This window comes from Erpetoichthys calabaricus, chromosome 1, assembly GCF_900747795.2.
Source record: "Erpetoichthys calabaricus chromosome 1, fErpCal1.3, whole genome shotgun sequence".
Taxonomy (NCBI): domain Eukaryota; kingdom Metazoa; phylum Chordata; class Cladistia; order Polypteriformes; family Polypteridae; genus Erpetoichthys; species Erpetoichthys calabaricus.
Window position 1 is genome coordinate 155,938,733 of NC_041394.2, and position 26,969 is coordinate 155,965,701.

Sequence of the window (26,969 nt, forward strand, 5' to 3'; positions counted from 1 at the left end):
CAAAGCAATATACTGTACTTTGGTGTTATTGCTGTGTGTATTAAGTTTGCAGTACACAATAAAACAAAAAGCTATGTTTTAAAAAAAGAAAATGATAACCAACTTAATATAAAACGTATTTTTATTTGAATATACGTGTATGTAATGTATTAAATAAAATTAACTATATTAATCTGTATTTTGGTGATGGTAGTACTAAAGTAGGGCAGCTCTTTTCAGTGTTGTTTTTAATAATCGCTTGGTTCACTATTAATCAGTTATTTTCAAATTATAGTATATTAAATACAATGATTAATAAAATAGTAACAATAAAAATATGTAGTAGTTGCAGTATTAAATTCAGGAAAAAACAGTGGTTATTAATTCTGCATAAGAAAAGCAAGTCAATAGTTGACTCTTAATTCAAAAAGTCTTGAAATTTTATTTGGTTAAATCAGAATTAAATTTACATGTTTTGTGTTTGACAAATATTTGGCATTTATTTTGTTTGAATTCTAGGATAGGTTTTGTCCATATTTGTCCACACCTAGGAAATCTAGTTTATACTAGCTGATTACCCAGTGGCTTCGCTCACTGAGTGGAAGGGAAAAAAATAAAATGTAGTCTGTAAGTTATTAAACAGTGAAACATTAACATTTAAGAAGTAAAGATACATTGAGTGGTTTCGGGTAAACTATTAAAAGGCGCTATAACACAACAGGTAAGTAGTGCTAACAGCAGCTAAAATGTATTTAGATCATTTCTTGGTAGTAGATCCCTTGTGAAAGGCGCTACAAGACCGCTGTGGTATAGAAATTACATTTTCTATGTGATCGTCCAGATTTTTGCCTGACAACCTTGCACTACATCCCTGTGATTTACTTCTTAAAATAATTCATCACAAAAGCAACCTTGAATGTTGCGGGGGTTTTAGTGACGCAAACTCACCTTAAAGGAAAGTAAGTAGTTGTGCAGGGCAGGGCAATTTACAAACAGAGTCCTGCTTCAATGACGCCGGTTACACTCATTCACAAAGATTTCCACTCTCCCAGGAGCCGACGGGGCACTTGAAGTGTCACAAACAGTGCGAGAAGAGAGGACGCTGCCCGAAACTCTCGACCCAGTGGAACAGCCCGACATTCCGCGCCTCCCAGCATCCACTTTGTTCTCTTAACCCTTGTCTTCACATTGTTTACAGCTCAGCGCAGTTAAAAAGTAGAAAGACACAAAGCTGTTTTCCTCATCTCTTCTACTATCAAGTACTGCCAACTAAAAAAAAGTTACAATGTGGCAGTTTCCACGACAGTCACGTGGACGAATAAATAAAAAACTGTCAGAACGTGCCTGGCGGCAGACGGCTCAGCGATATTAGTTGTCATACGCATTTTCCGTTTCATATGTAATTTTCATATCGCGTGGTCATAAGTAATTTCCGTTTCAAACACGAAAAGAATTTTATATATATATAGATTTCCTTATACTAATAAATGACTACCAAAATTCTTGATGGTCATTCCATTCAAGTAGTTCAACTGCCACATTACAATTAAATTTAAGCACAGCAGTAAGGATCACAACCACACAGCTTAAGCTCTGATATAATTACAATGGTTTGCATTAAGGTTCAGATATGAATTTAAAATCCCATTTTTGATAAACAAATTCATAAATGGCCTAGCCCACTTCAACCTATGGATCGGATCAAAGATGCCCTGTGAGACTTCATATTCAAATGAAGAACAAAGACTCATTATTTTAGCATGATGTACCCTACTACAAAGTCCAAATATATTCTACCAACTCTTTTTGAATGTTTTACCTTTTAGTTTTAATATACAGAATGATTTTTTCCTACCAACCATAGACCTAGTACCAAAAAGGCTGTATACTCGTAATAACTTCACCTTTCGTCTTTGTTTTGCCGAATGCATCCCTCAATGATTTCTTTCACTTCAGGAATAGCTACCTTGTCAAAGCTGGCAGGCTTTACACCCTAGGGAATAAAAAAGTACAGTATTAAAAATGAATGAGAATCTTTTCAGTAACATATATCTTATAAAACAAACTAATGACTTTATTCTGACAACAGAAATAAAGTGAATAGTAAATATCTACCAATGCAAATTATATGAATCTTAAACACTAACTTTATCCTGTGGAGCTTCTGAATAACCCCCAAAACAATCTTTTAAATGTCACTGTTAACACAAGAAGTTTGAAAATAATTGCCAGGATTTCAAAAAGAAAGGATGAAACAAAACTTAAGACTTTCATAGAGCTGCAAATAATGATTATTTTGATAATCAATTAATCTGACGATTATTTTTTTGATGAATCAATTGGTTTTATTCTAAAAAAAATTAATGATTTATTATTTTTATTTGAAATTAAACAAAAAGTGCATGAAATGGAACTTTTCACAAAAAAATTTAGGAAAGTATTTTGTAGACGTTTAAAAAAAGTAGGGTTTTTATAAAACATTTATGTAAAGATTGAAAATAAATAGTAATAAAACTAAAACACTTAATAGCACTTCTGATTCTGGTAGTGCAATGAACACACACAATTTCGTTAAAACACAAATGTTTTCAATAAATTAAAATAAATAAACCTGCAAGGTAGCCTATGCATTTATAATCACATTAAATTTGAAATGTAGTTTTTCTTTTGCTTTTCTGTGAAAGCAGTGGTTTACTGGAAAAGCATCATGTAAATATCTGCCCATCGCTGTTACATGCTGTCATATGTATCTGTCCAGACTATTTACTTTTCTAGCAAGTGGTTTCATTTGTGTAAAACGTGGTGCTATATAATATGCATTTATTTTACTAAAAAGTTCATATCTTTTTGCATCATTATTCTTCTTTTGTGTGCCTGGAAACCTTTTACCACCGTAGATTCTTTTGGCACATTTACTTGCAGCCAGTGTTGGATTTGCACATTTGAAACGGTGTGATTCTGCCACAAAGTCTGTTTTACCAGCTAAACTAGGCTTGCTGCAGCAGTACTTCAACATTATCATATTTTCCTTCAGACTGTATAAAAGCCAAATGAAACCCAACAGCCAACCAGTCTGAAACTTTCGCTTTTCAGACCACTACTGCCTTTTGACTCGGAATGGGCATTACGTCTTTCAGTCACAAATGATAAGCTGCAGGATTCAGCGCTGTACTCGGTATTTTATTTCTATCTATATGATACTGGAGTCTTCGATTTTCTTTGCTCACAAGACGGGAGAAAAGGGTTTTCTGCTTCGACAGGGAGGTATGTTCCTTCACATCCATTTTTTTGGTAAATAAACACGTGCTAACGTGTGTGTAAGCAGATAATGAAGCACCATCATTTAGTAGACAGGCCGCGTTGGGGGGAAAAAAAAAAAATATGTCAAGTGAAAATCTGAACATTTACTTGCTAGAGGCCAATGGCACATATTTTTAGTTGCCATCATGACAGTTTCTCGCATATGCAAGCGTTTTATTCGCACTGTAGAGGACTGAATTACGACTTAAATTATTCCTCACTTCAAACTGAAAGTCATGTCATTACGCATAGCCTAGCGAACACTTGCATCCAAGTAACTATCACATTATGCTGAAGTAACATTTAACTCGCTGGGATGACGGCAAGTCTTCATCCTCCACAAAGTGTAAGGGCACATTTCCTTTTTAAATGTTCTCGTGCCATACAAGGTTCGATCTACACATTTTGCAACTTACAACCATTTTTATGTGTTCAGAGTAAAGCGTTCGCAAACTCTGGAAGTCTTAGGTCATACCGTCTTTTCTGTCAAATGCTTACAGTCTGCCACTTTTCAGATGCATTCACAACTGAAAGAAATAAGACAACTGCAAACTAGAACATACTCTGCCTAATGATGTAATCAACTAATCGATGAAACTGACCTGTTGCCAACATTTTTAATTATGACGATTAGTTGTTGCAGTCCTTCTCTTTCGTAAAATGTATTAAAGATAAAACTTCTTATGTATTAATAGGTCCCAATATAAGCATTATTTACAGTACCATGTGAATGATAAGGCTCATCAACAATCACGGCTACACTAACCATGCTTGAATAAAAGCAAGAACAAAACTGAGTTTCTATAAAATTTAACATAAACGTCTTTTTAAAATGTCTGAAAGATGTATTAATCATTAAAATAGCACTATTTTTGACTAACGTGCACTTAATGTATGCATGTTAAAACAAATAGCGCATTTATAAAATTCTATCAAGTTTTATAATCCTAAAACATCCTAAAAAAGCAGTGTGTGTCCGCAAACATTTAAAGTATACAAATGTTAGACATTCTATTTCCTTTTACTTAGGAGCTATTTTGCGAATGCACATAGGAAACATTTCTAGTGTGTGCACATTACTTCACAGCTAATGTAAAAAAAACATACACAAATTCAAGGAAATTACTAATGAATTTTAGCTGAAGTTGTCAATATCTTGTTCTGGCTTATCAATATTGGAACACACTGAAAAAAGACATAAAACCTGAGTGGAAACTAAGATTATTAATTATCCCAAGTATTGTGAGATAAAGATCACTTGAGAATGTACTATTTAACACATTCTGCCAAAATGTTAAAGTTAAACTTGAGTTGCGCTTTAACTTGTTGTACAATTGTGATCATTAAGCATGTGAACTGTTCAACTTTTAAAGAAAATTAATTTAAATATAACACAAGACTATTAAAATTAAATTATTTAAAAATGAAACCTGAAAATGGAGCTTTTTAAAAAGAACTCCTCCAATGAGCCAATAATACGGAGTACTGTGTAATCTGCATAACAAGAACCTTTTAGTTCAAGTCCTTCCCTTTAAATTCCCAGAATATCTGTTTATGCAAGTAGATGGTGAGAGGTTTATTTGCAGAGGGAAATAAGATCAGTGATAAAGGACATTACTATCTGGTTCCAAATTTTAAAACTAATAATGTCAGAATTTACACTACTGTATGTACATTTCTTAGCTCATGAGTTGAAGAAGAACAGTTTAATTCAAGCAGATATTTTGGGACAAAACCCAAGTTTTTATAACAAGGTGAGCGAGAAACCACCTTGGACTCCAAGAAAGGCTTTTCCTGCGTTCAGAGACACTTTCTAGTTATTTCTGGGAAGACAACAGTTTATCCATGGTGTTTATTTTGTTTATTGTTTATTTTGTGAAAAACTGTTAAACTTGTTTATTCCAAATTACTTTGCAAAGCTTGGAAAACACCATAAAACATAGGTTGAAAATTTCATAGTAGCAAAGACTGTTTTTTGTTATTTTTTATCTCCTTTGAAACACATAGTTCAGTTGAATTTAATGTCGGAAAAGGAATAAAACTGGAAGATTTACAAATTAGCCCACTTATTTTTGCACAATACTTGAAACCTAAGATTTAATAGTTAAAACACTCATGAATATGTTCATTTTTTATTTAACAATACTGAAATCATCTGTCACTTAACATGTACCTATCTTCTGTAACACATCTAAAAATGTTTAGGTAAACTGGACAAAACATTATAAGCCATAAAGCCAAGATGGAAAAGATACACCAAGTCCAAAAGGTGCAATAGAACCTAAACAGAAACACATTTTAAGACACAAATGCAGAATCTGTTCAGATGGATTTAAACTAAAATTAACCATGAGAAATGCATCTACTGAACACTCTCACTTCTAGGTTGTTTACATATTCAGCCATGCCAACTCCTAAGAAGTTTCAGTGCCCGCTTCAAAAATAAAACTGGCTGTGATACACACAGGGGGAAAAAAAAGTTAATTGGAAGCACACTACCAAATTCATTTTTGTCGTTAAAAATCTATCAATTTAAGAAACAAGAAATAGTGTGTTATGGGGAAAATAAACCAGGAAAGTAATAAAGTATCCTAATAAAACATTTACACACTAATCTTGAAATTGGCATACACTAGCTAACCAAGACAAAGAAACAAATACAGCTCTGGCACAAGAACTTAACAAGAACCACGCTCTTGAACAAAATGGCCAAAGCAACTTGACAAGAGTCACTTTATAGGACCAATAGGCCAATGAAAATTAACAAAAGCCACGTTCTTGAACAGAACGGTCAATACGAGGTCAACAATGCAAAAAAGTACAATGAGTTTTACTGGGAGAAAAGCAGCATTCTAAATAGAGGTTGTACCAGCAGGAACATACCTATACTTACCAGAAAATGTTTTGTACCAGAATATAAATGATAAATCATCACCCTTAGCAACTTAAACTTTTCAGAACAAGTTTGAAACCAAACAGTATCATTCATATTATAATATCCATGTGCATAAGAACACTTCCTAGTTGAACAAGGACATAGGTTTGAAAATGTGCATAATGAACCACCATGAAGCTTAAACAGCTTCAAATAATTTATATAAAAATAAACACAAAGCATAGCTTTTATTATAGAACCACCTCCACTGACCCTTTTGTATATATAAGTATTTGCAATATTCCCTTTCACAATTTTCATAGTAAAAGAGTTTGCAAACTTCAACAACTTAAATATTTCTATTTATTAAGTATCTGAACAACTTTTATTATTTCTATTTTATTAAGTACATCTGTACAAAGTAGATAAAAATGCAAATAACCTTAGTCTTTATTACATTTTGAATAAACCAAAATTACTGTTTGATCACAGACACACAATTCTTGAAAGAAAATGAACATAAAATACTTAATATTTCCATGTACATGCTAAAATAATGTGCATTTAGAGCTGTTCTGGTTAAACTACACACAGAAAAACTATAAAGTAAAACTTCCCAAAAATGTATCTTTCTAGAACAGGTTTAAACACTCCTTGTCTAACTTGAATTTTACAGATTTGTTTAAAACTTTAAAAAAAAAAAAAAAAAACACAAAGATCAACACGTCTGCAATATACGTAATTTAAACACTAACCTCTTTGATGCATTCTTTCTTTCTAGGTACATGGCAGCAGCATGAATTAACAATCACAAACACTGGACAAAATTCTTTATTTCCAAAATCCATGTGAATGAACGGGACAGGTCAAAACTGACGAGCCCTGCTCCAGTTATCGCACTGCGGACCGAAACCTGGTAACTAATTTGGTGCTATTCATAATTTTCAACTTTTTCCCTTCATTTACACACATCAGACAGCAGAAAGGGTTGCTCCCTCCAAGGCTAAATGCCAGCCACTCAAGTGGAAAACCAACTTTTTAAATTGCAGTTATGCTAATTGCAGTTCCTCCTGGTAATTACACCATGTGACTTTACCATGCCTTAATATCAGATTTACTCCTGTTATCTTGACCTTTGCAAAAACAGGTTTAATTCAAAACAAACACAACAAGGTACAGCTAGGAGGGTACAATGAAGATATCCGAATTAAGATGTCTAATTAAAGAAAAGCCATTATGTATGCCTTAACATACAATGTAATATATGCTATAATTAAAATTAGAAACAATTTCCTTTAAAATGTGAGAGGAAAAAAAATATCTCTTATTCAAATAGAAGATCGTATTACCAGAAAACCTATAACAGAATTTCAGTATGATGGACAGAGTAAACTTCTTTTTTTTTTTTTAAATTCTTAACTTCAATAGTTTGTGGTGTTGGAGTGACCTTGTCAAAGGTAATATTTGCAGTTAAGAGTCACTTGGTTCATGAATAAAAGTGCCCGCCTTCTTTTCTTAGTGCTTACTGACCCCACTGCACAGCTTGAGATGTACAAAACAGAAAGCATATTTGGCAATGTTTTTGGAGATGGGCACTGACTCTCTTCAACCCGGACCAAGATAGGTGGGATAGAAAATGGATGGGTGTATGTACTTAAGTCTCTTAATATCTTAAGACAGTTTTCAGGTATTTTACTTGAGTAACAATATGAAATGCTTTAGTGTTTTGCTTTTTGCTTGAAAACAGCTTAATTTATGTTGTTGGGCTTTACAGAAACTAAGCCTATGCAGATACTTAAATGCTTACTTTCAAAACAGACATTCAATTCACAAGTAAAGAAACAAAACTTGTCTGAAATGATTATGTTTTAGTTTGATGTATGCATGAAGTGCATCTAATTCTTCTTTTTCCACTAAAAGAAAAGTAGCAGCATCAAACAGAAATGAAACAACAGACATATTATTTGATCTCTGGTTGATAGGAAGTAAAAAGTGAATGCCTTAACATTACAACACATGTAACATAATGAAGTCCACCATCAAAAAAACTAACAAAAGAAAAGAGCAAAGTATCTTATTCAGCAGAAAAGACTTTTTGGCTGCAGACAGGACAAAAAAATCACTTGTAGGATATTTTCTTTACTAGCCAACAAAAACTGAAGTTTGGATTTTACTGCATTACTTAAGGAAAAATCTCTGGCCCTAAAATTCTATTACTGAAAATGTAAAAAATAAATTATGGAGGCACAACTAACTTTTATATCTTTATATATTATAGCTGTAATAGCAATTCATGTATCCTCTTTGCTATAGTAAATCCTAAAATTGTTAAGATGTTTATAATAAAGATTTACAAAGTTTTTAAATGTTTTCCAAATAATATAGTATTGGGTCATAAGCTTTCTTCTAATATTTATACCTATCAAATAAAGTATGTGCCTTTACATGCCTTCTTTTTAATATATTAGTCTAGGCACATTACAATGGTTAGAGTCTCATGCCTTGTAAAGTCTAGGTGACTCTTTTTTGAGTTTGTTATCCTATGAACACACAGATTTTTTTTCCCAGTGCTCCAGGTTCCCTCCATATTCTACAATCATTTTTTTCATCGGCAACTAAGACTGGAGCAGCATATGTGAGTGTTAGTGTATAAATAAGTGTATCCTGCTATGTTATGGTACTTGTAATAATATAAGGCAGATTTCTGAATATTTGTACAGTAATGTTGAAAAGAATCATGCATTCTTCACAGACAGCTACAGGAAGTTAGACAATATATCCATTCTATTCATTTTCTCAACATATGAGAAAATGTTTCTGGAAAAAAAAAAAAACCTTACATATTTGGAAAATGTAGACAATCATTACTAAAAAAAATTTCTGAAGAAAAAAATGCATTGACATGTTTTATTTGACATAATACATGCATTGTGCCCATTTTTCATAAAAAAAATCTATATCTCAAGGAATCTCACTCTTTTCGAATTTTTAATTATTGAAATGACAATTAATAGGATTAGTTACAATGGCATAATTATGTCAGTAAGACCATTAAAATTCACATTTTGGCTGGCCAGTCTGAAAAACAAACGAGTTTAAGCCAGAAATTTCCATTTTCACCTCCTGGGATTATAATGGCTTAAAACTAAGTCTTATCGCTTAATACTACAGGGGCCAAAGCAGGGATGGTAAACTCAGAGTTTCTAAGACTAAGGCATCCAAAATAAGTCAATTTCTAAATAATGAAAATGAATAGGCAAAAAAATTTAAAGGAACTCTGCAATGATTAAAAAAATCTTTCCAAGTGTATTTAATTTAATATGTGCAATCGTGTTATAAAAATAATTGGTAAATGCGAAGACCTGAGACCTTGTGAACAAAAATGAATATTTAATTTTAAACACACGGTGTATTTGTTTAGTACAAATAAAATATGTGCAGATTCAGAAGGCTTGAATATTTTATTAGTAAGAAGAACAATTACTATGGCTTTATAGAAAGAGGATAAATTTAAGAATAAATAAAACTAGTTTTAGAATTTTGTATATACTACAAAAGGAATGTTGATTAGATCTTCAACATCACAGATTTTGATCACAAAAAGCAGGATTTAATATACGCAGGTCACAGCAAGTGCAACTCTTAATTACTTAACTGTAGAAAAAGGTCAGATTTTCTTTTACACTTGACCTCATGTTTCAAATTAATAAAAGTACTATAACTCACATCTAGTCAATAAGTCTTTATAAAATTATTAAAATGAAATTTATGGAAGGAGCTTATTCAAATAAAAACTTTTACAAAAAGCACAAAAGGCACTCTCTGCACTATGGTGGTGTTTCCCAAATTCAGCCCATAAACTCCATTCAAATCCTTTCCTCTGCAAAGTAAACAGACAAGCAACACTGTTAATTGACATGCACTAGTAACTAATATATATATATATATATATATATATATATATATATATATATATATATATATATATAGTGGTCCATATTTTCAGTGGTCCAGAGGTTAGTACTTCTGCTATACAGCTGCCTCATTCCAGGTTGTTGTAATTGTAGGTAAGTATGGATTTATTGGAGAAAAGACTGCAATGGACAACAGATTTTTTAATAATGCTGCCAGAGTACTTCTCAACCCAATACATTCATTTTATTGAAGAGGTCTGATAGTGGATAAATAGATTAGATAGATCATCTGAAGCATCATACCCACAATGACTTTTTCCCCCTTACAGAATACTGTACTATATTTGCACTTGTGTTTTAAATCTTTCACCTGCAATTTACTTGTGATCTACTACACATTGGAAAAATGTATTGTCTACTACAGCTAGCCCTGGGAAAAATGATCAATTTTCAAATTAATTGTTATTTTTCATTTAAACAATTCAATATCAATTCTTAAAGCCTCAAGATCGACCTAATGGATCTCTATCCTGCTCTATTATTATATGTAGATTTTTGCTCATCTTCGTTTTTAGCATCCAATCTAGTATATGTCACTAATGTGCCTGTTAAGGCGTTCTATGGAAGAAGCATTTTATTCCTCGCATAAAATGCTGTGTCTGCCTACACTTAAATCCGATATGTGGACTTTCTGTGGATTCAAACAGTGCATGAATAAAGAACAACTGGATAAAAGCAGAGCCATATGTAAGCTGTGCAACTGAAGTATTGTTGTATTACAACATATTTGAGAAATCATTTATGACGACGCCCATAAACGTAATCTCGGTTAATTTCCAAACGAGTACAGCCTAAAAAAAATCTGCAGTGGAGACAGCATTTACTTCATGCTTCCATTTAATTCACCTCAAGCAGTTTTTATCTGTAAAGATATCAGACTCTACACAGTTGTTGAAAATAAGAGCTTTCAACAAATGATACATGTTCTGGATCTGCGGTATGCTATACCAACCAGAAAGCAAATGAGTGAGGATATAATACCTAGGCTTTATGAAGATCTTAAGCAAAACATCGCCCCATCACTTATGTCGCTACATTAAAAATGACTGGACACCTGTGGCGGATGTGTTGCAGTCAAGAGTGCTGAATGCCAGCCACACATTAAGCAACCTCACTGTGGAGATGTCTGGCTGTTTTCCAAAAACCTTTCTAGCTTTTCCACATCAATCTCAAGTTTGTGTGCAGACAAGTCCAATAATCGTTGCTTCTCTTTAAGCATGTAGCTAGCTGTGCTGCTACGGTGCAAAGAGTTTGCAATGCACCTCACCCAGCCAAGCAAGAGTGTGCTTGTTGGAATTTTCAGAGCAGCCTGCAATACCAAATTGAGCACATGAAGCAACTCTATAATCTATTTTGCACAGATCATATTAGCGGCACGGTCAGTCATGAAACATAGTTCCTTGTCTTTTATGTTCCCACTGTATCTTTAATTTCAACTAATTTAAGGTTAGTTTAAATGTTCAATAGTGAAATAAAACTGACTAACCATTTAGTTAAATGGTGTCTTGTCTATATGGAGACTCATAATACACAAAGAGGTTACTGAATAACATTCATTATTTAAGAAGCAATATTTGATTATTTTATATTATTCACAAGATGATATAGATGTTTAATCAAGCAGATGTCATTGCATTGAATTAAAACAAGGAGGCTCCCATAATGTGTGTGGACTCTGATGTGGTGATACATGTTAGTTAAATTATGGTGAATTTTGAATGACTGCAGTGCAGTGATTTCTGTTTTTAAAGAGCAATAATATTTTTTCCACATAAAGGTAGTCCCCAAGTTACGGACATCTAAATTACGATTTACGAACGGGGCCGCAGCTGCTCCTTCATCTGTCTGGGGGACACGACGCAGGCTCCTCAGTAACTGCCAATCTGTCATCTTTGGCCTGGGGACGCTGCAAGCAGTGGCTGGAGGGGGCGATTTCACTGCTTTCCCAGTGCAGTGTCCCTCAAGCAGCTCCGGTTGAAGAATGAGGCGGTGGGAGCCACACCCCATTCATTCTCAGAGGGCAGCTGGGTGTGCAGTAAGCGGTGACCCGGGGTCCATAGTCGCCGGGGCCACAGCTACCGTTCATGTGCAGGACGGAGGCTTGATAGGGCAGCTACTGCTCCTGACTGCTCCATTCGTTCTCGGTGGGCGGCTGGTGATGCTGCAAGCGGTGACCCGGTTGTGGCTGAACAGGGGCCATTGAGGGTGAATGGGGCGGCGGGGGGAAGCATTGTATAGTGTGCCTCAGGTGACTGCCTGTTGAGCGGGGTCGGTGGTGGGAGATTCACTACCCGCCTTTGGCCGCACCCTGTTCGTTCTTGGTGGGCAGACGCTGCAGGCAGCATACTGTATGCAAATGAAGGTCACTGTGTGGTGGGCGAATCGTGAAACGCCCCTCGCCACCCCCATCCATTCTCAATAGCAAGCCTGCTTGTACTGTTACGTACATAGCAGGAAGTTGTCTCTCGTTCAGTACGCCAGACGTTCTGATGAGGGGTGCCTTCCTGCTGTGATAGCGTGTACAGTGCTGTGCAGAAGAGCTCATCTTAACCTTTTGTCTTCACCCTTCAACAATGTCTCTGAAACACAAATCTGATGCAAGTGCTGGTTATACAGTAAAGAAGAGAAAAACCATCACCATGGAAAATAAAGTAGAAATAATAAAAAGGTCAGAGAGAAGTGAAACTCCATCATTCATTGGCAGAGCACTTGGTTATAGTCGGTCAACAATAACATTTATTAAAATAATGTACCTGTTCTGACTTACATACAAATTCAACTTAAGAACAAAACTACAGTCCCTATATCGTACCTAACCCGGGGACTACCTGTATTGCAAATGCTGATGTTAACTGTTCATTACTAATCAAATGCTGCTTTTTAAATGTCATTCCATGCTCCTGCATTTATTATAAAGTCACTATGTAGACACCTTTCAAATAAAGTGTTACTGAAATCTGTCACATTATATTAATGTTCTCTATGCATGGTTAGCAATCTATAGAAAAGCCAGCACTTCAAATATATCAGTGCACACTAATTCAATCAAGATGAAATTAATATTGAATCGAATTGGGACATCAGTGCTGATTGCCCAGACATAACTACAACTACAGTTAGTGGTTAGTCTTGGACAGGTTTAACATCCTCATTTCTCCCTACTTGAGACTAGAAAAAGAATGCCAGTGTTCCAGATAAAAACATTATACAATACAATCACATAAAGCAATATTTTTACCCCTCTGTTATGACCTTGGTGTGGTGAAGCAACTTTATTTGTCTCTCTAATTACAAGAGTTATATTCTCCAAAGACTTGAGCTCTTATTAGTGTCAAGTTTGCAAAGAAATATCCAAAATTTGAACACATCTGTGATTCTAATTAAAACAGATTGAGTCTAATCCAGAATAGGGATAAAGGGCATTATTTTTGGAGCCAGGCCTGGGGGTGGTGTTTGCTGATTAGCACTTGTTGTCTGGGAGATCCACTAGACTCAAATAGTACAGTTGCCAAATGAACTCACTATTGACAAGATCAAGGAGTTTGGTAGGGGGTGAGGAAGAACATAATGTGCAACAACAGATCTGGCAAAACAAACTAACTCCTGGAATGTATTAAAGTGTTACGGAAAGGATATGAAACTTGTGTAGGAGATTCAAACATACTATTAAGATATAGCCTGCTCAAAGCATTTGCTCTGTATTTAGACTTCTTGCTTCTACTCGAACTGTGGAAGAGATGAGGACTTGGGCGACAGTTGGAACTGGCAAACTTAAGTATAAAAAAAAAAAAAATGCAGGAGAAGTTGGACTAAGCAGTAAAACAGTGCCCTCTGGCCTTTATCTTGTCCAAATCTTTGAGTTAGTGTGAAGGTTTCTCCATTTTTTCAGCACAAACCTCTCATAACAGAAAGTTTAAAGGGGTAAACTAAAAACACTTTTTCAAACCTGTTTGCTCTCATCAACTTCTATGGAAGTGGTCCTTTATGTTTTTGATAATGGATCACTCCTGGCTTTTGAGTGGGCTGCCCAACCTCCTTGTGAATAAATACTTTCTACTACTGATGATACATCTGTGTGGCCTTCATATTGGTGCACTCAAGATCCACTTGTAAACAGATATGTGTGTTGATACATGTTAAAAGTAGCAGATATTTGAGACACAATTTTACATGTTGAAATTGTCTGTGACATTCCTATTTTCCACCCGATTTATTTTTACAAAATTTGTTTTGTCTGATATGTCTGCTGACCAGTTTTCCCAATTCATTTGGTGTGTTTCATAGAAAGTTTCTTATTAATAGCTGCTTAAAGTTCTGAATTATGGGCTAGAATAAGTAAATAATGTACGTGAGTATTATTGTTATTCATTTCCAAAGAGCTGTATAGGCAACAATAGGATACCTCTTCAGCATACAGAATACAGGTAATATCTAATCTCAAATTCTGCACAACTGTGTCAAGTTACAAGGACACAACTTCAGCATGTTCAATATCTCATTAAATGAATAAACTGTATAATGCAGCTAAATATTATAAAAGATCTCTTCATAAATTTAAAATTCTATTTTAGTTTATTGGAAAAGCAAGTATAGATGACCTTGGGATTGATAAACTTACAGAGGTATGTGTACGAGTTGTTGCTGGTACTGTACCCCATGGCATGGTTATAGCAGTTGAACCCTTAAAATATTTTTCCTCCTGACAGTGAACAGTGTAAAGTGGAAGGACAAGGTTCCTGTGTCCACCCAAAGGATACAGGACAATGGTAAAAGAGGCCCCTTTTCTTTATAGTTTGGATAGAAGAAGGAAGCCTGGAGATGGGTAGAACTGTAGCACACCTTAAAAACACTCTAATGGTACATACTAAAGACTTCTTGGAATAGCTTGAACAATATTACAAAACAAGTAATATCAGGAATAATTTGTATTTGCAAAGCAGTGATTAAAGTATTAACTAATTTGTACCCAAAATCTGAAGTGCTTTTTAATGTCTGATTTATTTTATTTAAATGGACACTGCAATTGTTATCATTGAATGAAATAACAATGATCAATATCATTTGGCAAGTAATCATAATAGCCCACTGTCGACACTCATATTTAACACTAGAATTCCTGAAGCCTACGAAAAACTCGTAATCCCGGCCCACCTTAAATCCCTTCGCACCTCTACCATCAGTGTCTTTTGTTCAGTAAATGCATTGATCAGCACAAGCAGCAAGCAGCCTGCTGTCCCTTCCCCCGCCTTGACGGAGCTCAGCTCGCGGGCAAAAAGTTCTCCCAGCTCAAGCCAAGGCTCCTTATCTGCGCGTGATGTTCCTGGAGTTGTATAGGATAAATAATACAGTATATAGTTTAGAATACATGCATTTCATGTGGGTTCCGTGTCTACAGGTGAGGGGACGCTGGCGCACGCATGTTGTTGCCGCTCCTCCCTGTAAACAACACTTTTCGCAAAATTCGCCTAATTCTACACTTTCTTACGTTTGTTTTATTTCTTTTATTGTACGTATAGTTCGTGGATACAGCTGACTCGAATTATATGGATTTGGCTTATATTTACAGATTTTATGGACTTTACTTTAACTGGGAACAGCCGAGTCTGTGGATCACGGGACGAGAACCTACAAGCATTTCTTTGTGCCTGGCAATCTAGGACCTCGGGATAATCTGTCTCCGTGATTATATTAAATTCGCTTTGCTGATCTGCTCCCGTTTCATCTTACAATACTCTACGACTGGGAACTGATCTGATATTCATACTAATCTGGCTTTTGGCTCCGGGACGATCACGCCTGAAATTACCAAGCGTTACAGTTTGTGGCTGTGTATTGGAACCTCCAACTCCTGCTACCTCCTCATGCTATGCTTTCTGCTGCTTTGCTATCGCCGCTCACCTACTCTACCACGCCCGCCTGTCCTACCGGTTCCGCTGTGCTGTGCTGCTTCTCCACTGCTATTCAGATAAGTATTGCCCAGCATCATGCTAAAATACTCTCATGACAAACTCCTTCTTATTAAACAGTTTGTCCAGAGCAAATGGTCTGACTGCAACATCCTAAAGGACGCTGGTATTTTGCAGCGCCCGAAATATATACATCGCGGGTCAGGTCGCCGCCACCGCCAGGCTGCGAATGAAAAGACCACCGGCAGCATTTGCTCAGGAATACGCCGTCCTTCTCATGACCCTGGAAATAGAATTGTCGGTGTGCCAAATTTGCATTATGTGGAAATAAACCCTGATTGCGGCTCTGTGCAGAAAGAAGCCTCATTATGTAATGTTGCACTGTTTAACTCGAGGTCTCTTAATGGCAAAGCATTGGTGCTGTCAGAACTCATCACTGACACCAAACTTGATATTCTGTGTTTAACGGAGACTTGGCAAAAACCAAACGAATTTGCGTCTCTCACAGAGGCGACTCCAATTGGTTTCACTTTCCACTCAGAGCCTCGCAGCTCAAGACAAGGAGGCGGGCTGGCAGTAATTATCAGAGAAGACTTAAACATTAAAAGAATCCCAATTGACTGCCCATTGTCTTTTGAGTGCCTGGCTCTTAAACTAATAACGGAATCAGGTCCTGTCTCACTTATTGTTCTCTATCGTCCCCCAAAATACAATGCATCCTTCTTATCCGATCTGATTGAACTTTTGACCCACCTAAGCTCTTACTCTCAGAGAATTATGCTTCTTGGTGATTTCAACATCCATATTGACATTACTACATCTAAACTGAGAAATGAATTCCTGTCCTTACTGGACTGTTTTGACTTGACACAACATGTTGATTTTCCAACCCATTCTGGCGGTCATATATTGGACCTGATCTGCACTTCTGGACTATCTGTTGCCAACATTTACAGCACTGATTTGGGACTCTCTGACCATAAAGCAGTATTTTTCACTGTCTCATTACCTCTCCCACCTCTTACCTGTAAACGACAAATTTCTTACAGAAACCTTAAAAATATCTGTCCCTCTATCCTTTCTGGATCCATTTCTGATCTTTTACTGTCTGCACCTATTCCACCAACACTAGATAGTTTTGTTGACTATTATAACACAGCCCTTCACTCAGCATTAGATAAAACAGCTCCTTTAAAACATAAGGAGGTTTCCTTTAAGCGCTCAGCTCCTTGGTATAACTCAGAATTGCGATCTATGAAAGCAGCTGGCCGACGCCTTGAGAGAATGTCACGTAAGACTGGCCTCACCGTGCACATCCAGGCTTTCTCTGACCACCAAAGAGCTTACAGAGAAGCACTAACTTCTGCCAAGAACACCCATTACGGCAGAATAATAGAAAGTGGCCATGATAACCCAAGGGTTTTGTTCTCTGTAGTTAATAAACTACTCGAACCCGCATCTGGTCCAGCTACCTCTTCTACTGAAGTCTGTGAGGAATTCCTCCACTTTTTCCGTAACAAAATTAAAGATCTAAATAATTCAACTAACATAAATATATCATCTGTTTATATCTCTCCCTGTTTTCCCACTCCATCCTGCTCCTTCTCTAAGTTCTCACCAGTCACTTCTGCGTTTGTTAATAACCTGCTTTGTAAGATGAGGCCGACTACTTGTGTACTGGACCCCATCCCCACCACACTACTTAAATCCTGCCTTCATGCCATAATCCCGACTGTTACAACAATAATAAACTCATCCCTTGACACTGGCTCCGTGCCGCTCACTTTTAAAATTGCTTCTGTAACCCCAATGTTAAAAAAGTCTGGCCTTGATGCTGACAATCTTAACAATTTCCGGCCTATTTCCCACTTACCTTTCCTGTCAAAAGTTCTTGAGCGTGTTGTAGCTTCCCAACTCACCAATTACCTAACCTCTAATAATTTGATGGAACCCTTTCAGTCTGGATTCAGGGCACGGCACAGCTGTGAAACTGCTCTGCTACGGGTAACCAATGATTTGCTTATGGCAGCAGACTCTGGACAAACTAGCATATTAATTCTGTTAGACCTCAGTGCAGCATTTGACACTGTTAGACATGACATCCTACTGTCCAGAATGGAGAACATGCTGGGTATCTCTGGCACTGCCCTCCAGTGGTTCAAGTCCTATCTGACTGATAGGCAAGAGTTTGTTAGTCTTGGCAACAGCAGATCCAACTCCGTGCCAGTCACACAAGGAGTCCCTCAGGGCTCTGTCCTTGGTCCTCTGCTTTTCTGTATTTATATGCTTCCCCTTGGCCATATTATCCGTAGTTATGGATTGGGTTATCATTTTTATGCAGATGATACCCAGCTCTACTTCAATGTTAAAAGTGGAACTTCATCAGAGCTTTCTCAGCTCACAACCTGCCTTAGTGAAATTAAAACCTGGATGGAGCAGAACTCTTTAAAATTAAATTGCAATAAAACTGAACTCCTGCAAATTGGGACTAAAATGCAACTTAATAAAATGAGCTCCTTCCCAGTCCATCTTGGCAGTGATCTCATCAGACCTGCCTCTACTGTAAAAAATCTTGGTGTCATTTTTGATTCCTCCCTCACTTATTCCACCCACATAAATCACATTAAGAAACTTTCTTACTTTCACCTCCGTAACATATCCCGTGTTCGCTCCTTCCTCTCCTTCTCTAATGCTGAGAAACTTGTCCATGCTTTTATCACATCCCACATCGATTATTGTAATTCCCTACTGGCAGGTGCCCCTTCTAATCTTATATCACAGCTCCAGCTTATTCAAAACTCAGCTGCAAGAGTCCTTACTCGAACCAGCAGCAGCGAGCACATCACACCCATCCTGCTCCGTCTTCACTGGCTCCCTGTGTCCTACAGAATCGAATATAAAATCCTACTAATAACCTACAAAGCTTTAAATAACCTCGCACCAAACAACATCAGTGACCTCCTCCATCACTATGTGCCTGCCCGCCCACTAAGGTCCTCTGATTCTGGTAATCTTGTTGTGCCCCTCACTAATCTACACTCTATGGGTGACAGGGCCTTCAGCTGTATAGCGCCCAGACTCTGGAATGACCTACCAAAATTAATCAGGTCAGCTGACTCCATGAATTCCTTTAAAAAACAACTCAAAACTCATCTGTTCAGGAAGGCTTTTAGCTGTACTTGACTTTATTACCTTTCTCTCAGTTTACGTCTCTGTCAAGATGCCAATGTAACCTGTATGTGTGTGCTAGACCATCAATTATGTTGTCTGTTTTTTTCAGAATTTACTGTCTTAATCTTCTTTATTTATTTATCTGGTTTGTTCAATGCTATATACTGTATATTCTGCTGTTCTTTATTATATTCTGTAAGTGCCTTGAGCATGGGAAAGGCGCTATATAAATAAAATGTATTATTTATTATTATTATTATTATTATTATTACAAATATCTGGGTAAGTGTAAAATGAAAGGAAATGTGAGAAATGCAAGAAATGCTGAACACATACCTACAGGAGAAACCTTTTCCACGTTATACTAATAATGATGAGAAGTGCATAATGTGTGAAGACTTTAGTCCAAATATCAAATAAATACATGTACTTTTAGTCAAGAATATAAGCTAAGAAAAAAAAAAAAGCATTCAATATACATGTGGCTGTCAATGAGTTAAAAACTCGAGCTCAAATGTCAATCAATAGGGAGTTTACACGTATTCTTGAATGGTTCAGAGGTAAGAACTGCTACCTTATAACCCGAAGTAGTCCCAGGATCGAGACCCGGGCACTCCGTGTTTTGAGTAGTGAGCTGCTTATTATTATGATTTCTACAATATAATAAAAACATTCATTTGATTTGAGTCTAACACACCCAGTACAAATTTTGGCTACTTGTACAAGTTAGCGCTTGTTTTTTATTATTCAGTTTTATTCTCTCAGTGACATTCACATGGTACAACGAACTTGCCTCTCTCTCTTTGAGTTAATGCCATTTATCTCCATTCTTTTCACAAGAGCACCGCTGTGGCTGATGCCTGCTCAAAACTATTTGTTGTACTTGCAATCAAAGATACGATGTTCCGTGACCGCTATCAGACTGGACAAAAGCAGGACCATAGCAACAGACCGCATCTTCATAGCACTTTCGCTGGCTAATAGACTTCTGCACCGTAACGCAACTCTGCTTGGCACCATAAGCAAAAAAATTTCCACCTGCAGCTAAAGTCACCTCAGTATGCGAGCAATTCGTCATGTTAGTGCTTAGATCTGACAGTGCCGTGCTCACAGTGTATGCACCCAAAAAGAAGAAGCCTTTGATTTCAGTCTGTAACCTTATTTATGTACCATAATCAACTTTACAGATTCTCTTTGACCTATAATGCCACACAAGGCCACTTCTATCACTTCTTGTGCAATCTGGAATGCACAGCACACATAAAAGTGAGATTAATTACTTAGTTACAAAGCTAAATTACCTGTAGAATGTCCCTGGCACAAACCAGACACTTAGCCTTCAGTCTAGGCATCAGTCAATTTCTTGTTTATCTTGATGTTGTTAATCAAGATAAACTGAAAGCTGCAGGTTTAATACTGTATATTTTATATATTCAGAGGAATAACTACTTTCAACAAACTACCACTGTAGAGTTGGGGATTACTCCCCCACCAACCAACCAACTCTAATGGGGATAATGAGATATATGTGGCTTCCTGACAGGTGGGGCTTTAACCTTCCTAAATTGGAATGTTGTCCAATAATGGTACAAAACAGCACCAAAAAAAAAAAAAAGGTTAAAGGGAAGCTTTGCTTGAACAGGGATCTTTATTACGGATTCCTTGCAACTCAGCTTAACAAATATATAACATATTATCAACGTTCCAAAAACATATGTACTCATTTTCCTCAAGATGTTGGGTAAAGAGCCAACAGGTTAAGGAACAAATTAAGAAGAGTGGAAGAACTGGACAAAAATTCAGACTTCATATATTCAATCACAGGTGTTTGCTCCATTATATCCATTACTGCTCCACAAAAAAATTGGAATCAGATATAACTGATTAACTGAGCCAAGCATTTTCCATATATGCCCTCCATAATGTTTGGGACAAAGACATTTTTTTCTTTGATTTAACCCTCTGCTCCACAGTTTAAAATTATAAATCAAACAATTCAGACATGATTAAAGTGCACATTGCAAACAGAACAGTAAGAGGAAATAAAGAGTCACACAAACTAATGTTGTATTATTTCTTTCTCATGTTAACTGCAACTGCACAAAAACACCATTAATAATTGTGATGAACAAATTTGCTATTTTTTTTTTACTTTGATCTGTGGGAAAACAAAACACAAACAATCTCATTCCTTTTAGTACCTTATCACCTTATTTGTGCAGTTTTGCTGCCTATATTGTGGTATCCACAGTAATTATGTTAAGTAATAGGCCTACTTGTTCAACAAATGATAAGTATCAATATTCACTACCAATTCAATTTTAACAGTAACAAAAAAGGGGGGAAATTCCAAAGAAAATCCTAGCCTGAAGCCAAAGTGATCTTTAACTGTACTTTAGTCTCCTTGTTGCGAAACATGTTTTCAAGGACATCCTAGAAGTCTTAGGTTGTTCATGCATTGTAATTAGCTTATTTAACATTCCAAATAGAAAAAAAAGAAAAAACAAAAAACACTGGATCAAGTGTGCCTAAAGGCACAATTCTGTATTAGCAGACCATAAAGTTCTAAGAAACATCAGAAACATTTTGTTTTACTTTTTGTTCTCGTCAATTATTAAATCAAACGGTCTATGCAACACTTGACCAGCACTAAATTTTGCTTTTCAGTAGTTTAACAAATGTAATTCAAGTATCTTTCAAAGTTTTCCCACTAAGGAATAAAGCAACAGAAGTAGAATAAATATGGTAGAAATCAATCCAGATCACAAATGGGATATTTTACAGAAAATCTAAGTGTTGTGTCTACTATGTGTGTACTACTATAATGGTAAAACATTTAAGTTAAAGTATATCTTACAATGACACCAGAATTACAACTTTAGTACTTAGGCAGCTTTTTAATAATAATGGAAAACAAAGTGACAAATGAGTTTCTCTCTTAAATCACAGGATCAAGGATTTTTGTATGACCCACTTCAGTCAGCTGAGTTGAAAAATGTTTGAGTTCAGTATGATGTAAATCTATAAAATAACTTTTGAAAAGACAGTATGTTTCTAGTACAGATAATGTGACAAAAAATAATATCTGTGAAACACTAATATATACAGTCATATGAAAAAGTTTGGGAACCCCCTCTTAATTCTTTGGATTTTTTTCATCATTGGCTTAGCTTTCAAAGTAGCAACTTCCTTTTAATATATGACATGCCTCATGGAAACAGTAGTATTTCAGCAGTGACATTACGTTTATTGGATTAACAGAAAATATGCATCATAACAAAATTAGACAGGTGCATAAATTTGGGCACCCCAACAGATATTACATCAATACTTAGTTGAGCCTCCTGTTGCAAATATGACAGCCTCTAGACGCCTCCTATAGCCTTTGATGAGTGTCTGGATTCTGGATGGAGGCATTTTTGACCATTCTTCCATACAAAATCTCTCCAGTTCAGTTAAATTTGATGGCTGCCGAGTATGGACAGCCTGCTTCAAATCATCTCATAGATTTTCAATGATATTCATGTCAGGGGACTGTGACGGTCATTCCAGAACATTGTACTTCTCCCACTGCATGAATGCCTTTGTGGATTTCGAACTGTGTTTTGGGTCATTGTCTTGTTGGAATATTCAACCCCTGCGTTTCTTCAACTTTGTGACTGATGCTTGAACATTATCCTGAAGAATTTGTTGATATTGGGTTGAATTCATCCAACCCTCGACTTTAACAAGGGCACCAGTCCCTGAACTAGCCACACAGCATGATGGAACCTCCACCAAATTTGACAGTATGTAGAAGGTGTTTTTCGTGGAATGCGGTGTTCTTCTTCCTCCATGCAAAGCGCTTTTTGTTATGACCAAACAACTCAATTTTTGCCTCATCAGTCCAAAGCACTTTGTTCCAAAATGAATCTGGCTTATCTAAATGAGCGTTTGCATACAACAAGCGACTCTGTTTGTGGCGTGAGTGCAGAAAGGGCTTATTTCTCATCACCCTGTCATACAGATGTTCTTTGTGCAAATTGCGATGAATTGTAGAACGATGTACAGATACACCATCTGCAGCAAGATGTTCTTGCAGGTCTTTGGAGGTGATCTGTGGGTTGTCTGTAACCATTCTCACAATCCTGCGCATATGCCGCTCCTGTATTTTTCTTGGCCTGCCAGACCTGGGTTTAACAGCAACTGTGCCTGTGGCCTTCCATTTCCTGATTTCATTCCTTACAGTTGAAACTGACAGTTTAAACCTCTGAGATAGCTTTTTGTACCCTTCCCCTAAACAATCTTTGTTTTCAGATCTGTGAGAGTTGCTTTGAGGATCCCATGCTGCCACTCTTCAGAGGAGAGTCAACGGGAAACACAACTTGCAATTGACCACCTTAAATACCTTTTCTCATGATTGGACACACCTGTCTATGAAGTTCAAGGCTTAACAAGCTTATCCAACCAATTTGGTGTTGCTACAAGTAATCAGTATTGAGGAGTTACATGCATTCAAATCAGCAAAATTACCAGGGTACCCAAATTTTTGCACAGCCAGTTTTTCATATTTGATTTAATTTCATACAACTACATACTGCTTCACTAAAAATCTTTGTTCGGAAAACACCCCAGTACTCAGATGTTCCTAGGAAAAGAAAGACATACCACTGTTATCTTTTATGTTGAAAGTAAATTATTATGCAGGCTGAGTGGGGTTCCCAAACTTTTTCATATGACTGTAGCATGGTGACCTGTGACTGGATGACGCAGTGGTTGAAGAATTCTGCCAAAATCATGAGTGATCTTGAACAGCAGAGTTTTTATTTTTATTCCATTAAAAAGCATAAGAGGAAAAAATGCACTCTGATGCAGATTCAGCCAAAAAGTTCCTTTACCGCATATGAGCGTCATGGTTCCATAACCTTCCTTTCCCCTTTTTGGCCAACACTCCCACTTAATTTACAGGTACACTGACATACAAAAATCTAAGCACTAAAACAATTAGTGTAAGTGTATACACACACCATTTTTGCTTTAGAAAAATATTTAGTAAAACTATTATACAAGACCCAACTTTTCTTGCAGTATTTCAATCTCTGCTTTGGCTAGAGGTTTGGTCAAGATGTCTGCAAGCATCGCCTCAGATAGACAGTACTGAACATGCATTGTTCCATTGATTTGTAATGTAGTGCTTCTGAATCCATTGTAGTTGTCCCTTGTCAGCATCAAGTTCAATGTTAATTCCAAGGAGATAATGCAGACTTCCCATGTCTTTCATCAATATTTATACTTATTTTTTTTTAAATCTAATTCATATTGTCTAATATCTCTAATAATTATCAAATCATCCACATAGATAACCACAATGGATAGTTCACTTGTTTTTCGAATGAACACACAAGTCTACATCTCTTCCTCCAAATCCCATCAATTGTATGCACTCACAAAACTTCTACTTCCAACTTCGAGGTGCTTGCTTTTCGATTTTTTTTTCTTCTTGACTCTATTGAAAATATCCTGGTGGCTGCTGCATATACATTTCTTCAGTCAGCTCAACATTCAGGAGTGCAGTGACCATGTCCATCTGATGGATTACCAAATCCTTGACTGATGAGAATCTAACCACAGGTGAGAAGGTTTCATCATTGTTAGTTCTATATGACTGAGAGTAAATAGCCTTTTGCCACAATGCGACTTTTGAAGGGTTCTACTCTTCCTTCATGATTATGTTTATATTTGAACATCCACTTGCAATTTATTGTTTCTCTGGTAGTTTCACCAGCTCCCAGGTATCATTTTCTATCATTGACACACACTCTGAATCTGCAGCTTTTTCCCAGTGCTCAATGCTTAGAGCTTCCTCAGTTGAAACCAGTTCATGAACTTCTGCAACATGCAAAGCAAAGTGTTTTCATTGTTCTCGTTACATCAGCATATTCATAATAGCCGGACTGTATTGAAGGTCTAAGCACTCGCTGTGGTCAAATTTGTCTAGATGGATGGCTTTGCTTTAGCTGTTCCACATTATCAAGATTCACATCTTTTAACACTAGAATTACCAGAGCCTACGAAAAAACTCGTAGATCCGTCCCACCTTAAATCGCTTCTTAAATCCGTTCGCACCTCTCCGCCAGCACCTTTTGTCTTCTAAATGTGCAGATAAAGACAAGCTGCAAGCAGCCAGCTATTCCATCCCCCCCAGCTACTGCCTTGATTGATTATCTGGGAGTGAAGTGGAGTTTTAGATTGGAAATAATAGATCGTTATTTGGAACGCACGCATTTCATGTGTATTCCATTTCTACAGTAATCTGTGTAAACACATTTTTAAAACAGAAACATTTCATATTCTAGTAGTAAATGACAAAATGTAGGCATAAACTATATAATGTATGAAGCCTGAAGTCCAAATATCAAAGAAACACTTTCACAAAAGGTACAGATTTAACAGAACAAGTGCGCTTTTATTCAACAATATAACTGCAGAAATAAAGCCGCCTTAGCATACGATATTGACATGCATTCACTATGACTGCTGCCGTGGCGCAACAGTATCAGTTGCTGACTGGGAATCAAAAGGTCAAGAGTTCGATCCTGCACGACTCCCTTTTGACAAGTGAACTGCTCTTATTCTTACTATTTTAGAATAAAAACATGCATTTGATTTCAGTCTTTAACAGCCGGTGTAATTTATGATACTTGTAACGTTTAGCTTTGTTTTTTTTTTTTTAAATTAACTTTTCATTCTCTCAGACGCGTTCAGGATCCTTCCCTACCCCTCACCGCCCCATCCAAGGGATCTGGACACACAAACGCTGGTGAATCTGCCTTCTTTGTATCTCACTGTCACTTGATTTTCTTTTTATTCAGTTTTATTGAGTGTTCCTGCTCACGCTGAATTAGTATGCACCTTATGGTCTATGATGTCCAAAATAAAAAAAAAAAGACATAGGTATATATGATATTTGGAATTTTTCGTTTTATGACCTGTACAGTACATTTTGGAAAACTTTGTGGCACGGATGCAACATTATTCATATTATTCATATTCATTCGCATAACATCTTGTGGTTTGCAATCAGTGACCACGTGTTTTTTTTTCCCCCCGATCTTGCTAGTCCCCACATGTTGCTGTATGCTATTTCTTTTGTACTCCAGGACAAGCAGAGGTAAGCATAGTAAAGAGCAGTAACTTCAGCGCTATATGCAATCATCTGACACTCCCCATCTGACACTGCCGTTTTCACATAAAGACGTGCTATAGCTCTGCAGTGTACTTGTGTCTGCATTCTCGTATCAATGCTTGCGAACTGAAGTGTCTGCGTGCACTTTTCGTGGCATTACACGTGTATTTTTTGAGCATGCCTGTGTCGTACAAACACAGGAACATATGTTGATGTACAAGTATAACAAAACAAGTGCATTTCTATTCAAGACTATAACTGAAGAAAAAAGAAAGCAAGTTACAGTAGGCGGTTGATACGACAGCTTGAGTGGTGCAATGCTAAGAACTGCTGATTTCCGTTCCGTGCAGACAACATCGTCGAAGTAATGCAATATTATTTGAAAACCAACAGTGTCAGATCGGGTGTGAATTTATACTGGCTCTGTTAGAGTCAGATCAGAAGCTGAATAAGCTCCTGTTCTGACTCTAAGTAAAAAGCATGAATTAATCAAGACAAATAACAGCGATAGACATTTTAAACTTAACGATTTACAGTGCAAACCAATTTAGAAATTTTATGTCCGTTTGAGGTTAAAAAGAAAAAAAAAAACACTTTTT

At 36.5% G+C, this 26,969-nt stretch overlaps 1 protein-coding gene across 9 annotated transcripts in view; it reads right to left on the reverse strand.

Annotated features, from left to right (window-relative positions):
- The window catches only part of wnk1b (WNK lysine deficient protein kinase 1b), a 293,364-nt gene that overhangs the window by 187,161 nt on the left and 79,234 nt on the right, over nt 1-26,969 (reverse strand). For all 9 annotated transcript variants that reach the window (XM_051920252.1, XM_051920244.1, XM_051920239.1 and 6 more), the window contains exon 6: nt 1,884-1,972. In XM_051920252.1, the coding sequence (XP_051776212.1) occupies nt 1,884-1,972 (89 nt within the window). The remainder of the gene's footprint in view (nt 1-1,883; nt 1,973-26,969) is intronic.